Source organism: Juglans microcarpa x Juglans regia, chromosome 1D (assembly GCF_004785595.1).
Source record: "Juglans microcarpa x Juglans regia isolate MS1-56 chromosome 1D, Jm3101_v1.0, whole genome shotgun sequence".
Classification (NCBI taxonomy): Eukaryota; Viridiplantae; Streptophyta; class Magnoliopsida; order Fagales; family Juglandaceae; genus Juglans; species Juglans microcarpa x Juglans regia.
Window position 1 is genome coordinate 45,300,981 of NC_054594.1, and position 17,290 is coordinate 45,318,270.

At 35.2% G+C, this 17,290-nt stretch overlaps 2 protein-coding genes across 3 annotated transcripts; both read left to right on the forward strand.

Moving 5' to 3' along the window:
• Positions 1-637: 637 nt before the first annotated feature.
• Positions 638-11,206, forward strand: LOC121262720 (polygalacturonate 4-alpha-galacturonosyltransferase-like). 2 transcript variants are annotated; one of them, XM_041165317.1, is made up of 12 exons: positions 638-862; positions 967-1,119; positions 2,270-2,304; positions 2,393-2,452; positions 2,571-2,699; positions 2,846-2,909; positions 3,056-3,102; positions 3,308-3,642; positions 3,752-4,109; positions 4,805-5,392; positions 5,685-6,009; positions 11,189-11,206. In XM_041165317.1, the coding sequence occupies exons 2-11, from the start codon at positions 978-980 to the stop codon at positions 5,958-5,960; spliced, it is 2,034 nt and encodes a 677-aa protein (XP_041021251.1). In that variant the 5' UTR covers positions 638-862; positions 967-977; the 3' UTR covers positions 5,961-6,009; positions 11,189-11,206. The 2 variants fall into 2 exon arrangements, with proteins under 2 accessions (XP_041021251.1, XP_041021246.1); XM_041165312.1 differs by lacking the exon at positions 11,189-11,206 and having other exon boundaries at positions 639-862; positions 5,685-6,309.
• On the forward strand, positions 11,195-13,031 carry LOC121262733 (gibberellin 20 oxidase 1-D-like). Its single transcript, XM_041165327.1, has 3 exons — positions 11,195-11,836; positions 12,035-12,356; positions 12,606-13,031. The coding sequence occupies exons 1-3, from the start codon at positions 11,310-11,312 to the stop codon at positions 12,915-12,917; spliced, it is 1,161 nt and encodes a 386-aa protein (XP_041021261.1). The 5' UTR covers positions 11,195-11,309; the 3' UTR covers positions 12,918-13,031.
• The last annotated feature ends 4,259 nt before the right edge of the window (positions 13,032-17,290 follow it).

Sequence of the window (17,290 nt, forward strand, 5' to 3'; positions counted from 1 at the left end):
AAAAAGAAAAGAAAAGTTAAGGATGAGTATCCTCTACCCATGGACAACGTGACACTGACAACGACGTCTTCTTAAATATATTTGTGCAATTACCAAAATTAGTAATTAATTGGCAGGAGAGAGACAACGGCTCATAACAGACTGTGGGTATCACTAAAAAAGCAAACTTTTTTTTTTTTTATATATATATATTTTTTATTGTGGAATCTATTTTTTTATTAAAAGTCTACGGGACTTTATATTATAATTTGTACAAATCTTTCACTTATTAGAATCTACTTGATCTGCATTCCCCATGTAAGTTTGGACTACAATTCCGTTAGAACACCAAGGAACGTTGTCATAACTTATAGTGACAAAGAAAGATCGCTGTTACTATCTCCATCTCCCTCAGTATAGACTATGGAGCATATTACGACGACTTATTATACTCATTTTTAAGCAGTTAGCTAATCTCTCTCTCTCTCTCTCTCTCTCTCTCTCGGTTTTTGGGTTACTCGTCTTTGTAAACTTTAGCACATCAATCAAAGAATGAAAGGGATGAAAACAAAGAAATAAGAAAATATTGCCCATCGAGTTTACGTTGTTTTATAGAATTACTCGTGCTTATCTAGAAAGATTTGCATTAGAAAAAAAAGTATTTACTGGGAGACGTCTCAATTTGTAGGATCGCTACTGTGTGGTGGGATGCCTCTGTGTCGCTACTAGTAGTTTTCTTGACAGTTTGCCTTGGAATCACACTCTCCTTTCTGCAGTTTCCTCCCCACCACACACAGACACTCTCTCGTCATCTCATGGACTTACACTTGCAATGAACACCAAAAGCCTCCCAAGTCTCCAAGATCTCCTCTCAATTCCACTCGTAATACACACGCACTCACTCTCGCTAGTGCTTCTTCTTCTTCTTCTTCTTCTTCTTCATCTTATTTCGCCCACGCTTGAGTAACTCTTTTCTCTCAATTTTAGGTTTTGATTAAATGGCAGTGAAGCGGGGACTATCCGGTGCGAGCATCCACAAGAACAGTGGCGGTGGGTCTCCATTCCCTCTAGCCATTCTCATTCTCCTTGCGTTGCTCGTGCCGTCCCTTTTCTTCTTCGGCAGAGGACTCCACACCACTGGTCAACTCTAAAACCATTTCTATATTTCTCACTACTCAATTCCTAATGCGGAACCTTAATCGCTACACCTCACTTAATTTAACTCTACTGCATACTTGATACTATATTAAGATTTTGGTACTAACTGTGTTTCCGTTCTGGACGTACTTTTTAAGTGCTTTTTTATTTATTTCATTGATTTTGGAATATGGATAATTACTTCCAAAGTACAGACTCAATTTGTAGAAAATTGCTTCCGACGAGTTAGTGACCTGATACTCTGGCTGCTTGTGAATCCTATTGTCCTTGAATGTTTATTGATGGGAATTTACTGCCGGATATGTGCGAAACTTGCTTCGAATGAGTGGATGGCTAGTGTTTAGTTGATTGGGGGCAATCCTTTGATTGGGAAAAACTTTTTATTGCTTTTCAAGAGGTTCATTTAGGGGGGCTTTGCTTTCAATAGACAGGAAATGCTTCCAATAGAATGCTAGGTTTAGAAAATTAGCATGCTCTGTTCTGTGCAATGCTACTTGTGGTGTAGCTTGGCTTCCTCCAGTAGTTGGACCAGTACTTTATTCTAGACTGGGTTGGAGTTCTTTGGACAATATCATACCTAGCCATTCGCCTCTCTCTTGCTGTTGTTAGAGATTTTTTTGGTTGGTGAGAAATTGATTTTGATTATAGTGTTTTGACAATTTTGTTGAGAGGGACCTTTTGGAACATCAATGTTGCATATTTTCTGGTTGCTATTAGATTTCATGGGATTGGTGTTTGTTTACAAGTTTTGATCCCCTGTATCCAACTCAGCTGAGTGGTTGCAGTGAAAATGGAGGTAATGAGTCTTGTATTGAACCCAAATATGATGAACTGACACTAGTATTATTCTACGGTGACAGTCATGTCAAGTCCAATACTAGATGAATATCATTCTGCGATGAAGTAATTTGTGCATGTAGATCAGTACACTTGCTAGCACAGTTATTGCAATTTACTACTGCTGTATCACACCACCTTGAGGATCAGTTGGGATGAATTGTGTGTCTTCACCTGTCTATGTAGTTTGCTAATATCACGAGTGGCTTAATATGTTATCCTATACTAAATTTTGCTTGAATTTGGATTTCTATTTCTCTGCATATAATTAATGTTGTTGTCAATAATTGTGCAGATCGAGGTGATCTTTCAACTGGTCCTAGTAAAAAGGTAGCATTCTCAAACATTTGTCCATGTCTACTGCTGATTATATTATTTATCTATAATGGCATCTCTTTGCTTTGATTGGATGGTGCAGAATGTGGATTGGAGAGAAAGACTGGCTTTGCAACATTTCAAATCTCTCTTTACAAAAGAGGTCAAGTGCAAGTTGATGAAGATTTAATTGAATTATCCACATGTCTAATACAAGTAGTGATAGTTTTTTAAAGTCAGTTTTCCTTACTAGCTGAGAAGCCAATTATATCTGGTTTTAGGTCATTGATGTTATCACAACCAGCACAAGTGATATGGGGCCCTTGAGTCTTGATATTTTTAAGAAAAATAACTTGTCTGCTTCATGGAAATTCATTGGGGCAGAGACTTCAGTTGTTGACACTTCTGAGGTTAGGATGACTTATGCTTCTGCTCGAATCCATTGTTAGCCCTTTCACTTCTTTTTTTTTTTTTTTTTTCCTCCCTTATGCTGCAGAAAGCTTTTCAATCAATTGCTAATTTACTGATGTGCTTTTGTTTGTGATTGTGTTCAAAGCCAAACCAAGCAGCTACAGTTGTTGGGCAAGATATATCTAAGGGCAAAAAGAAGAATTCTTCAGGTGATAATATATTTTGTTGCAGCATCCGCATATGGCTGATACTCTTTACTTTGCATTTCAATGTTGAAGCTTTGATGTTTTTCATAGTGGCATCTCCATATCGATGATATTCATATATTTGCCTCTTGATTTTGTGTCATCTGCAGATGATTATGCTCGATTTATTGTTAAACCTGCAGACCTCGCCCGGAGGGTAATCATCATCCTTGGATGTGTGCATGTTTTACGCACTTTGTTGTTCCTTCACCTTAATTTTTTTGACCTGAATAATTTTATATTATCAACTTATATATGAAGGAAACAAATTTATCATGAAATGTTGCTCATCATGGGTTTCCCATTATGTTAACCACATTACTTCTTGGGCTTTGATATATATATTTTAAGCTCTTCTGCAGCAATTGCGAGAGAAAAGACGTGAAAAGCGAGCATCTGAATTGGTACGTCAGGACAAAGAAGCAATTGTAAAACTTGAAAATGCTGCCATTGAACACTCCAAATCTGTTGACTCTGCTGTTCTGGGAAGATACAGCATATGGAGGAGAGAAAATGAGAATGAGAACTCTGATTCCACAGTACGCTTAATGCGGGATCAAATTATAATGGCAAGAGTATATTTAAGTATTGCAAAGATGAAGAACAAGGTTGATTTGTACCAACAACTACAAGTTCGGCTTAAAGAGAGCCAGCAGTCCCTTGGAGAGATCACTGCCGATTCCAATCTACATCACAGGCAAGAGTATTGGGCATGTAATTTCATTGAGAATGATTTTCCTTTTTGTTTTTTGGGATATTGATGATTTTGGCACTCTTTACTTATTGCATATTCAATTTGTTTCTAGTGCACCTGCAAGAGTCAAAGCTATTGGCCAAGTTCTGTCAAAAGCAAGAGAGCAACTGTATGACTGCAAGTTGGTGACGGGGAAGCTGAGAGCAATCCTTCAGTCAGCCGATGAAAATGTTAGGAGCTTGAAAAAACAGAGCACATTCTTGAGTCAGTTAGCTGCCAAGACCATTCCAAATGCAATCCACTGTTTTTCCATGCGCCTAACTATAGAATACTACCTCCTTCCTCCAGAGAAGCGGAAGTTCCCCAGAAGTGAGAATCTGGAAGATCCAAATCTTTTTCATTATGCCCTCTTCTCAGACAATGTTTTGGCTGCATCAGTGGTTGTGAACTCAGCTGTCACCAATTCGAAGGTCATTACTGTCTTATTCTATTCCGCTAGTGTAAGTGTGTTTGTGTGATGTCTGGGTTGGTGTGCTTCCAAAATTTTGAACGCCCTTTGTGTGTTGCTCAAACTTTTTTGTCCCTGTCCAACTTTTTTGGGCTTGCCATTTCTGGTGGCATGTCTTATTTTCCTTGCCAAGTGCACTTGGTATGTATGCGTTAACCAGCAGTTAGGTTCTTTAGGTGATTTTTGAATTATGAAGGTTTCCTTAAAAATGTGAAGGTAGCCTTAAATCTGATGATTCAGGGGCAATTTGATGTTGCAGCGAGCTTTGCATAATCCTTTTTTTTCTTGGTAGGTGAACTTTGTATAATCAGTTTTCTATAATTTCCTGGTGTTAGCATTATTTGGCCGGAAATGCGGAATGAGCCATGAGGAAAGGTTGTCCCTTATAAATGTGATTCTAAAAGAAGGCAAACACCTCTAAAACTGATATAAGGCTCTCCATGTGTGTTTGGGATGTTGAAATGCAACATTAAACAGACACTTGAAGTTGTTTGATCTTATATTGAAATTCTTTTAAATAGGGATTCTCTTTTGATGGACCCGACATCTTTGGAGATATGCCACGTAATGGAAAACTTGCTCTACCGAACCGAAGCTTAGATGCAAGCGTCTCTGTTTCTTGTTCTTGACTAAATTTGTTTTCTGGCTTGATTGCAGGACTCTTCAAAGCATGTATTTCATCTTGTCACTGATAAACTCAATTTTGGAGCCATGAATATGTGGTTTCTGTTGAATCCTCCTGGGAAAGCTACAATCCATGTTGAAAATGTTGATGAATTTAAGTGGCTCAATTCATCCTACTGCCCTGTTCTACGTCAACTAGAGTCTGCTGCGATGAAAGAGTATTATTTCAAGGCTGGTCATCCAACCAAACTTTCATCTAGTGCCTCTAATCTGAAGTACAGGAATCCGAAGTATCTGTCAATGCTTAACCATCTAAGGTTCTATCTGCCACAGGTTTATCCAAAGTTGAATAAAATTCTGTTTCTTGATGATGACATTGTTGTTCAGAAAGACTTGACTGGACTGTGGTCTGTGGATCTCCATGGAAAGGTTAATGGGGCAGTGGAAACCTGTGGTGAGAGCTTTCACCGTTTTGACAAGTACCTTAACTTTACAAATCCTCATATTGCAAGAAACTTTGATCCAAATGCATGCGGGTGGGCTTATGGGATGAACATTTTTGATCTTAAGGAGTGGAAAAGGAGGGATATTACTGGCATATATCACAAGTGGCAGAACATGGTGAGGCTTCTGTTTGGGTCTCTGTTTCATTCATTGTTCCATTTGCAAACACAGTTTATGCATTTGAACTAATTGAGCAAAAATTCCAGTCGTTAAATCAGCTACTTTGCGTTTCAGCACTGCTCGCTTGTTTCTAACTATCTATTTCACCAAAAAACAAAAACAAAAAACAAAAAACAAAAGCTTTAGATTTTTTGGTATAGAAAAACTTCATGTCATAATCATTTAATTTTTTATTTATTTTATTTTATTTTATTTATTTTTATTTATTTTTTTTAATTGGTGGCTTTAGAATGAAGATAGGGTACTTTGGAAGCTTGGGACATTACCTCCGGGACTAATTACATTCTATGGGCTGACACATCCTCTTGAGAAGTCATGGCATGTGCTTGGTTTGGGTTACAGTCCTACCATTGACCGTTCAGAGATTGAGAATGCTGCGGTCATACACTACAATGGAAACATGAAACCCTGGCTGGAGTTGGCAATGACAAAGTATCGGTCATACTGGATTAAGTACATTAAGTATGATCATCCCTACCTTCGAACCTGCAAACTAAGCGAATGAACTGAAACTGAGGTCCCCAAGTCATACGGTGATCTCTCTCTCTCTCTCTGTGTAATTTATCCATTTCATTCCAATCATCCATTAGAACATGTAACTAATTCTATAGCCTCTCCCCCACTTTCTGGGGTAATTTCATGCCTTCTTGACCTGTAAAAAGTCGCAAATGTGTCTTACTTTGGAGCCAAGTCCGAGTTGGACGGGATAGGGAATTGGGTGTCATTTGATGTATTCTATGAACAACTTGTTCGGTTTGTACTATAAGATGTGCGTGGATTATGATATTCATATCCTATCTACTCAAGACCATTAAGTAGCAATCTTGCACTATGAAAAAGGTGTTTGCGCTTCAGTCTCCATTTTCAGTTTCCACGCAAATAAACTTACATTGAATGAGCTGGTAGACACAATTTCCAGGAGTGACTGCAATTTAACGTTCTGTTGACACTACTAGGGACCGGAACTCTCTTGGGATGGTTTGATTAATGATACAGACAGAACTGAGTCTCACTGGTCTGAATGTATGAAGCCATGCAAGGGGCGCAACATCAAAGCTTGGCGCGAATAATGCGCTCTACAGCGTCGAACCTGTTCTTGTTTTCATCTTGTCCCAACAAAGGTGTAAGGAAACGGATGAGTAGACCTGGTCCTGTGTATGGGCCTTCCACAAATCCAAAGCCCGCCCCAAATTTCATTAAAATAACTTGACCGTCGTTTCGTACTTTCACTACTATGTAATATAACCTTAAGTATATACGCATACATGCATACAACTATTTCAAACAGTTGATGATATATATATATATATATATATATATAGTATGATTCTTTTGCTATGTTCGAATCCGAGTTAATTTTAATTAATAGTATTTTGTACTTGGGGCCAATTTTAGTGAACGTCTTTCTTGTATGCCGCCACAATTTTTTTGAATCTCGACTTTATTTTAATTATTGATTATATTCAGTTTGTCTTTTTATATTTTTCCCAGTAAATCTATGTTTTTTTTTTTTTCATTCTCCTCCGAGAATAAGGATTGCTATGGGTCAAGAAATAGTCAATCGACGCGGCTGTTTATGTAATTAAATTCGAAACCAGACATGAGATAATTAATAGGTTCGAGTACGTACGTACGGTACTAAGAGTATTTTAATTTTAATTTAATGAGGTAGCCAAATTAAAGGATCCCCGATGTTGTGGAAGACAAGAAGCGAGTCAAACAAAGCACCGAAATGATCAGAAATATAAGAAGATCGAGTGACAGATCAGTCAGTAGACAAAGCATCTCTCCTTCCCTATTGTGGGATTGACTTAGCAAACCACTCTCACTTTTAAGTGATGGACACAGTGCAACCAAAACAATATGCAGTATCCACATGATATAAACTACCCACGCATGCATGCATTAAAAGCCCCGGCCGGCCAGTTAAAGTAATTTGTTCTTCCAACTTGCAGCTCATCTCCAAATATATATATATATATATATATATATATATATATATATATGCTTTTCTTCGATTGGAGGTGATGTGATTTTGTTGTGTCTCCATAATTATTCTAATTCACTAACATTCCCCTTGGCACTAATTAAGGTCAGCTAGCCTCTCATTTTTTATCCCACTTTTCTACAAAATCTCCTCCACCTTTTAATTTCCTTATATATATATATACCTAATTCCAATCCAAGATCATTTCAGGATCTTCCCTGCCCCCATTAACTTAAGGGCTTCAGTTCCCTAGCTATATACCCTCCTCCTCTACAACCACAACTACCTGTACGGCCATGGTGAAATTTTGAATTATTTCACAACATGAGATCAGAACTCTGGCTAGCTCTTCCCATTACTATTTTTAGCCATCACGAAGACTAGTGCTATTTATCTTTTCATGGAATTTTATTAGCGTTTGACCCCATCTTTCACATCCATCACTATTCAAAATGAAAGGCACTAAGTTGATGACTATATACGTGGTTGAACCGTGTTCGTAGAAGAAGATGTTGTTCTGCGAGCAGTTCGGTTGATCTCTCTTTGAATATGCGCCATGTATACATTCATCTAATAATTAAACGATCGAGCATCGCCAAATGGATGCGTTCGGCAAACATATATAACAAGATTAATTAACTTTCTTATATATATTATGGATCACAAAACAAGTTTTGATTTGATGAGGATGATTAAATGAACTTTTTAAAAAGGGATTAATTCCATTAATATGGTTCACCTACTTCCACGAGGTTATGTTGAATAAATATATATGCAATAAGAACCCCACTGATTAAATGTCCGTCGTTATGTTCAGTGTATAATATCATTCTATATAACCCATGATATATTCTAATTAGGATATCGATAAAATATATATTATATATTATATATATATATACCGATCCAGGAGGGGAAAGGTCCTGAATCGATACCATCTGAAGATGTGGTCGACCCACCTTTTGGGATGCTAATTAAGATGGCGAATAGGCTCAATACGTACCTAATCAAGATATTATATTTATGGTCGACAAACCCTAGTAAAGATATAATTTTGATCTGGTTGTCTAAATTGTTACGGTACGTGCAAATTAAAGTATTTGACATCCTGCCTCCTCCTTAAGATCGAGAATTTCTTTCATTGCATTTTAGTGGCCTGCCCTGAGCCAGATATATAGGATCTGATGTAATGCTAATCAGGACAAGTCTCAAATGAACAAATCTTGCACATATATTTTTATAAAAAAGTGGACTCCACTAAAAAAAAAAAAGATTTTCACACTTTTTCATGAAATCCACTTTATTATAAAAGTGATTATTATTATATATATATATATATATATATATTATTCATTGGCTCCGTCCACATGCATACGTGTTAACTATATAGGTTATGTAAAATGTATCGATGAGTACATACTGGCTATACTTTGATCAGGTGATGCAAATTATTTCAAAGTAGTCTTCGATTACTCTGCGTACCCTGACTGCATATATATATATATATATATAGACAGGACAGCTAGGTAGCGTATGATCATGATGATGCCGTAAAAAGCTGATAATTTTCTTAATTTATTGATTAGGTAAATAAATATCATGTTTGATCGAAAGCTTCCCACTTATATGCAGTGGTGCCAAACGGGTTTTTTTTTTTCAACCAACATATATATATATATATATATATATATATGTATGGTAACGACGCGAGGGAGATCAGAATCTCCACAAAAATCATGATAAATAAGGCCGATCGATCATCAATACTTACTTCACGCGTATAAATTAATGTACATGAAAAATTTATTCTGGAATATAGAATAAAATTTCCTTTAACAACAACAAAGACGACCGTGTGAATTAATGAAAACAAATTAAAGGTGCCAAAATGATCTCATCAAACGTCTGATATCATGAGGTCAACCTCGTACTAGCTACGATTTTGGCCTATGGGCATTCCAGTTCAAAATTGACAAACTTCATCTTTCCCGGCCTTTGCTCCGAGTGGCATGCAGAAGTCAATGATATTGGCGACCATATGTGGGCCCTCCGTCATATCCATATCTTTGATAATGGCCCTACGTACCTTGAAGAATCTTTTGAACCTGGCCACAAAAGGTACAAATTAAGCGCGATCGTTTGCCATGAATGTTACACTGGTCTCCAGCATTGTGCAGCTAGCTAGCTAGAACTGATCTCTTTCATGTTCTTGAGGATACGAGAATGCATGCGCTTGATCGTGCAGCTAATGGTGTTTCCGCATGAGCTGAAGCCATATATATCAGATGCAGTTTCACTTTCTGTTAAGAAAGTACTTTACGTGCTGATAAACTTATACTCGATCGGTTTTGGAATTAACGAACAAACTTTTGTTATTATTTATAGTCTCTTCCCATTTGCAAATTGAAGTTTCTGTAGTACACTAAGTCTGGACATTATTGCATCCTTCAGATCGTGTACATATGATATATAATCATTTATAAATACATCCAAAGAAAAAGAAAACTCTACGCATAATACAGATCACTACAAAAAAATTATTTATTTATAATCAGTTATTTTTTATAAAAATGACAATTTCCTATCAAAATGAATATTTTTCGTTATAAATAATTATTATCGTCGTAAATATATATATACACTCACATTCATATATATATATATATATATATATATATATATATTTATTATCTGATCACCAGAATGATGATCTGGTTGGTGGCACTAATTGGAATCCGGGAACAGATCAACCTTTTTCCTGATCATAGGTCACTCACTTATTTAAATTCCCTAATCCTGTACTGCTACATCTTGCAAATATACCATACTTTTTCAAGCCCCATAGGCGACAAGATATAAAACTAACTCGTACGTACGTACGTAAACATACACAAACATATCAAGAACTAATATATTAGAGAAAATGGGAAACACCTGGAATTAACATCGTCGATTCATTTCCAAAAGAAAAAAAAAAAAAAAAAAAAAAAAAACATGTCAATGTGATAACTTATTAATTTACAGGACCGCGTAAAAAATTTATGTCAAACAATATTCTCTCGATTCGATTACATGTATTATACTATATCTATATATATATATATATATATATATATTAACAAAACTAGAAAAAAAGTACTAAATTATGAAAACATATTATAAATGACGGACTAAAAAATTCATAATATAAGATGTCCAAAATATTGTACGTAGCATCTTATAATTATATTAAACAGAACCACATTAATTATCTGTACGTCACCAATTTTTTTTCCTCAAACTTTTCAAAAACAGTCGTCACAAAAAAAAAAAAAAAAATCATCTATTTTTACGGGAAGGTAAACAGAAAATCTTGGATATAAAATATATATGCAAACAACGCGCGCATCAGCGATATTTTTAACCGACCCCACTGATCACCCAGCTCCACTTTTCCAGTACTTTTCCCTTTTCTTTCTTTTTTTCCCGTCCTCCCTTTTGTCTCCACTTACTAATCTCTCTCTCTCTCTCTCTGAATCTGTGTTGTACGTCATACGAATTGAAGCTACAGGGAAGAATAGATATTGATCTATATATCTATATATAAAACTATGTATATATATATATTTGTATGTCGTTCTCCCAATAGAACAGCCAGCTTGGCTTTTCTCTTCTTCCCCAAACTTCATTAACTTCATTATTAAACTCTCTTATATATGCTCTTTACCTCTCAATATAACGACCCCCAACCAGCTCACTCCCTCTCCCTCTCTCTCTCTCTCTCTCTCTCTCTCTTAACCAAAGTTCTCTTCATCTTCCAGTTGATCTTATATATACCAGAAAATACTAAGTTCCTAGCTATACGGTACTAATTGTATCTTGTCAAACATGCCAATGTATCCTCCAACGGTAAACGAAACAAAGAATGAACCCAAAACCCTGGTTTTTGATGGATCGATTCTTCAACACGAGTCCAACATACCGTCACAATTCATATGGCCCGACCATGAACAACCAAAGGCTGAGTTGCCGGAGCTTCAAGTTCCCCCTATTGACTTGAAGGGCATCTTCTCTGGAGACCCACTTGCAGTCTCCACTGCTTGTCGGCTAGTTAATGAAGCATGCAAGAAGCACGGCTTCTTTCTAGTTACAAATCATGGCGTCGATTCAAGACTTATAGCCAAAGCACACGAATACATGGACGACTTTTTTGGCATGCAGCTCTCGGAAAAGCAACGGGCTCAGAGAAAGATTGGTGATCACTGTGGATATGCTAGTAGCTTCACTGGCAGGTTCTCCTCCAAGCTTCCATGGAAGGAGACACTTTCTTTCCGATATTGTGCCAGTCTGCACTCTCCAAAAGTTGTCGAGGATTATGTCGTGAATGTGATGGGAGAAGATTTTAGACCATTCGGGTAAGAATATCACACAATACATGCAAAAACTTGTTTCGTTATCGAAAATGTTTTCATTTCTGCTTTTCACGTTTTCATTCAGACTATCCTCTATGATCAGTTTATTATTGTTTTGTTTTTATAATTCAGACTACTCTAATTAGGTAATTATGATGCTTTACTTTTTCTTACACTATCACTTTGTTTTCCTATATATAGGAGTGTGTACCAAGAATATTGTGGAGCCATGAGCACTCTCTCGCTATTTATCATGGAGCTTCTGGGAATGAGCCTAGGAGTTGGCCCGAAGTACTTCAGAGACTTCTTCGAGGAAAACGATTCAATAATGAGATTGAACTACTACCCCCCGTGCCAAAAACCGGATCAAACTCTAGGAACGGGGCCACATTGCGATCCCACATCCTTAACAATCCTTCACCAAGATCAAGTTGGTGGCCTTCAAGTGTATGTAGATGAAAAATGGCACTCTATTAGTCCCAACCAGGATGCTTTGGTTGTCAATATCGGTGATACATTTATGGTGAGATTATCAACATATACATATATATATATATATATATATATACATACACGTAGTTAAATTAATTAGTTGTATAGTTATGCATACAAATCAATCGTTGCGAATGGAGTACTGCTCCGTTCAAGATGATGGGTTTGAAAGCGTGCTAGCTATATATCTAAATGAACCATATTCTCATTTTCATGGACAAAAGTACATGAGATCGATCGGTACTGTTGATGATCTTACATATATAGAATATTATTTCAGGCTCTATCGAATGGGATTTACAAGAGTTGCTTGCATAGAGCAGTGGTGAATAACCGAGCCTTGAGGAAATCATTGGCGTTCTTTTTATGCCCAAGTAGAGACAAGGTGATCACTCCACCAAGAAGTTTGATTAACGCTGAGAATCCAAGGACATACCCAGATTTCACATGGCCGACTTTGCTCGAATTCACGCAGAAACATTACCGGGCAGACATGAAAACCCTTGATGCCTTCTCGAACTGGCATCAACCGAATCACAAGGTTATCCAAGAAAACAAAAACAATGATTTTGAACTGTCCGTCACCCGTTAGCTAGGTTGGCATGAAGTCGCGGAGAGAGAGTGAGATGATATTTCAGGAAAGGGAATTGGTGCTCAATTGGTGGTTCTGTGAGGAAAAAGGTGACAGAAACACCAAAAGGGAGGCCCCCCCAGCTTTGTAATTTGCTGTTAGAGCGTTAGTGATGGAGAGAATCATGTAAGTGAAGGAAACAATTTCGAGGAATAAAGAGGTTAATGGGCTCCACATGCAGCAAGTAAAATTTCCGGTCCTTCTGTTTATATAATAATATATATATGTATATATATATATAAATTCCAATTTTAGATGGATTTATTTACGGATATATATTTCCTTTTAAGAGTGCCCCTTCAAGCAAAAGAGGCGTTAAGCCATGCATCCGCATCCGCATGATAAAAAAAAAAAAAAAAAAAAAAAAAAAAAAAAAAAAAAAAAAAGTGTTCCGTACGAAAGAAATTAAAGACCAAAATAAATGAAATAAATTAAGGTGCTTGCTTCAAGAACCAACAGCAGTGTATTAATTAATATTAATATTCGTCCTTCTTCCGACTCATGATGATTCACGTTCACTTCCGGCCCCTATTTTCACGACTAGCTATATATGAGAATCTCTCCATCAGATGATCCAATCCCACAATGAGAACTCAGCTATATATGACTAGCTATATAATTTGATTAATATCTGATCAGGAAAACGCAATTAATTAATTAATTACTTCGTATATATGTAAGCTGAGTTCCCTTCAAAATTAAGAAAACCAGCTCCATTGATCACCTCATAAAATTCAACAATTATGTACCATAAAATTGTAATCTTGACGACATGATCAAACTCCGATTGATCTTATTTTGATGAGTTTATTTATAAGATAAATTTTAAAATTTAAATCTTACAAATTAAATTATATTATATGAATGATGTATGATATAAAGATATTTAAATAGTACAAATCATTTCAAGAGAAGGAGAGAGGAAATGAGACGCTTATGGTAGAAGGCAATATGACTTTTCGATAAATTAAAATACTTGCTCGAAAGGTAAATGTTCCACGTCAATCAACACCTATCTAAAACCGAATTTCTTCTACATGATCAAAAGCTGATCACCAGAAAGTAGGGTTTGATTTTCATTCCATCAATTTCAGTACTGTTATTTTCCGGTCTTCTATTCAAAAGGTTAGAAATCACTGCCACTATATAGTCTATATTATATATGTGACTCATGAAATGAAACGATGGATTCCATACTTGATCAGTATATAGTACTTAATTTACGTGAAATTATTATTAGTTTTTTAAATTAACTCTCTACAACTACTACTAGTTATATTATATGATCAATCATTTGTCATGCAGAAGCTTATAATTAAAAAATCATCACTGGCCAACAATAATCGTCACGTCTATTTTCATATTCATTTAAAATTCTCAACTCTTATATAATTCAGAATATAGAGGGCAAAGTCGGGAACACTCTAGTGGTCTGCATATACGACAGGTAGCTAGTAGGACATGATATATATTGACAGCAAATTAAAGTTTGGTAATCACTGATCTTAGTTTATAATGGTCGGACATGCAAAAATTTATTAGTTAATCACACATGATCTTTTGAATTAATTTTTAATATGAATAAATCTTCACAACCTCCTAACACTTCACATTCCACATTTTTTTTTTAATTTTTATTATTTTTTCTTTTATCAAATAATTATTATATGAATAATAAATAGAAAATTTGAAATAATTAAAAAAGAATAAACTCAAAAAAAATTTAAAAATATATATTAAAAAATTTAAAAATTTAAAAAAATGTTAAGTTTGAAGTGTGGTATAGATTGTGTAGCAAAACTCTTTTAATATATATATATGTATGTTAAACATATTTTTAACATGAAAAATAATATTTACAGTCATAATTTGAGTGTGCAAACGTATACTCGCACACTCAATATTTTAAAAGAATTGAATAAATATTAAATTTACATAAAAAAAATTAATTTTTAATTATAAATTTTATTATTTTTTAAAAGAATACATATCACTTGCATAAATTATAACTTTATTTAGAAATATTACTGTTTTGGCGTACACGCCCATGCAGTAACTACTTTGGTTGCTTCTGTTGCCAATTAAATTAGACGTGAGGTGGGGTTCTTGTGGCGGCAGTGTGTCGTTGCTGCACTAATACGCAGTCTAACATGCCTTTTGATTGATGGAAGAGTCTAGATACGAAACTAATTGTTTAATTAATCAATGTTAATGGAATACGAAACTTCTTAATAATATTGTTTAATTAATCATGACTCATGAGTACTACTACTGTTGTATCATGTACATGATGATGATGATGATCTTAATTAAATATTGGCAATAAACTTTCCGGCCTTTAATTAGAGTAGATAATTACGAAAATGTCATTGTCGTGGGTGCTAGCTCATGATACAGAGCCATCTTCGATTTACCTTGAAGTGATCGCCTCCAATTTAATGGCCAAAACTTATCCTAATAGAGGTAGTCACTGTCAGAAAAGTTATTTATTTATTTTTAAAAGTGCTTCGCATCCTCATTAATGGTGTGATCACTTGGGCCTAATGAATTAGCGTTTTGCATTCTTAATCAATTGGATAGGAAACTAATTAATGATCATGCATGATGATAATCAAGCTTTAGGAAATTAACAATTCTAAGAAGAATATATATATATATATATACATTCGATCATCAGCATCGGCTAATTAATCACTAGCTAGCTCGCGCAGTACACAAGAGCCAATATAATGCATGGACGTCGAGGTCATGTCTTTTTCATCCGACTTGGCCAACATTGTGTAACACATCTGATGATAGTAAGTGTTTGGATGATTAGAAAACATAAAAGAAAAAATAAGAAAAATTGGTCATATTCAAGGTTGACCTAGCCTCCAAGAAAAAGAGAGAAAAGAAATAAGAAAATATTTTCATTAATAATTCTTAATGATTTTCCGTAGAGCTCCCTGCTTCCTACATATAGTCTGTAGATTTTCACCCACCTATGGGTCTATACTAATAACATAATAAAATTGAAATGAGAACTACCTAAGGGCCTAAGCCCATTAACTATTACAACCACAAGGTCTAGTAAAATAATCTAAAGCCTAACACACAAGGGTAAAAAGAAGTAAAAGGATTAAAGGATAAATGCAGTCCATGGTTTGGATTGGGCCCACGTTACTCGACTTGTTACACATTGTTTTATTTGCAGGTGATGATCAGAGAAAGATGGATTTCGTCTATAATAAGAGCCAGTTTCGCCGGTTCTGTCTGATTATATATGACCCAAAGTTAGCTAGCTTAAATAAATAAATATATTAATATATAGTAATTAACATATATCAATAATTAATTATATTAAACTTTAGGAATTAATTTTCTTGCAGCATGCGCATGCATGTAACTGACCTATACTAATGTGTGTGCGTGTGTATATATTATATGATTAGATCTCCTCATGATCAGAATTTTATTATATTTTAGCATGCAGCTAGCAGCTTCTTTTTCTCCGATCCATGATGATGATCAAGCTGACCATGATAAAATCAAATGCTAAAAGTTTTATAAGTACTACTATATACTTTATAATTTCTTGCTGCATGCATGCATATTGCATGCCTTGATGATGATAATGATGCTATGGGGTATAAATTAAGCATGCAGCATTGATCAGGAACGGCTTATAAATTAATTAGTTAATAACTCAAAATTAAGTTTGGCTGTTAATTGTGCAGGATATAATATATACACGAAAGAGACACGAGATAATATATATATATATATATATATATAATTAAGTAGCTAGCTTGTAGCTGCGATTTCACAAAGTCTTTAATTTCTTTTTCTCTAACGGCGTAGGATAGCGCTAGATCTAATTGATTCCACATGATAATTAATAAGCCATTCACTCGAATTTCAGATATGAGCTTCAAACCCAACAGCGCTATTCGCTGGGCCCAAATACCGGAACCCTCAAAATGGCTTCCAGCCCTTTACGCCGACCAGAAAAGGCCCGGCTCTTTTTTAGGTAAAACAAATCCATTTTAAAACACGACCTAGAATTTATCACTCAGATTCGATCAATTTTTTTTAAAAAATATTTTAATTATAAAAATATTATATAAAAATAATCTCATAAACTATAAACTAAAGCCAGGGGGCTTGATCAGGAGGCTAGGGGTGCTTGATCTCACAAAGTACTCGTCTCTTTAAATGATAATATTTTTAAAATCAATACTTTTGTAATAATAATATTTTTAAAAAATCATATTGTTACAAATGGTCAATTTTATTTAAAACAAAAAAATTGGATCATCTCAATGGTGACATTTTTTTCAAATCTTAACTATAAC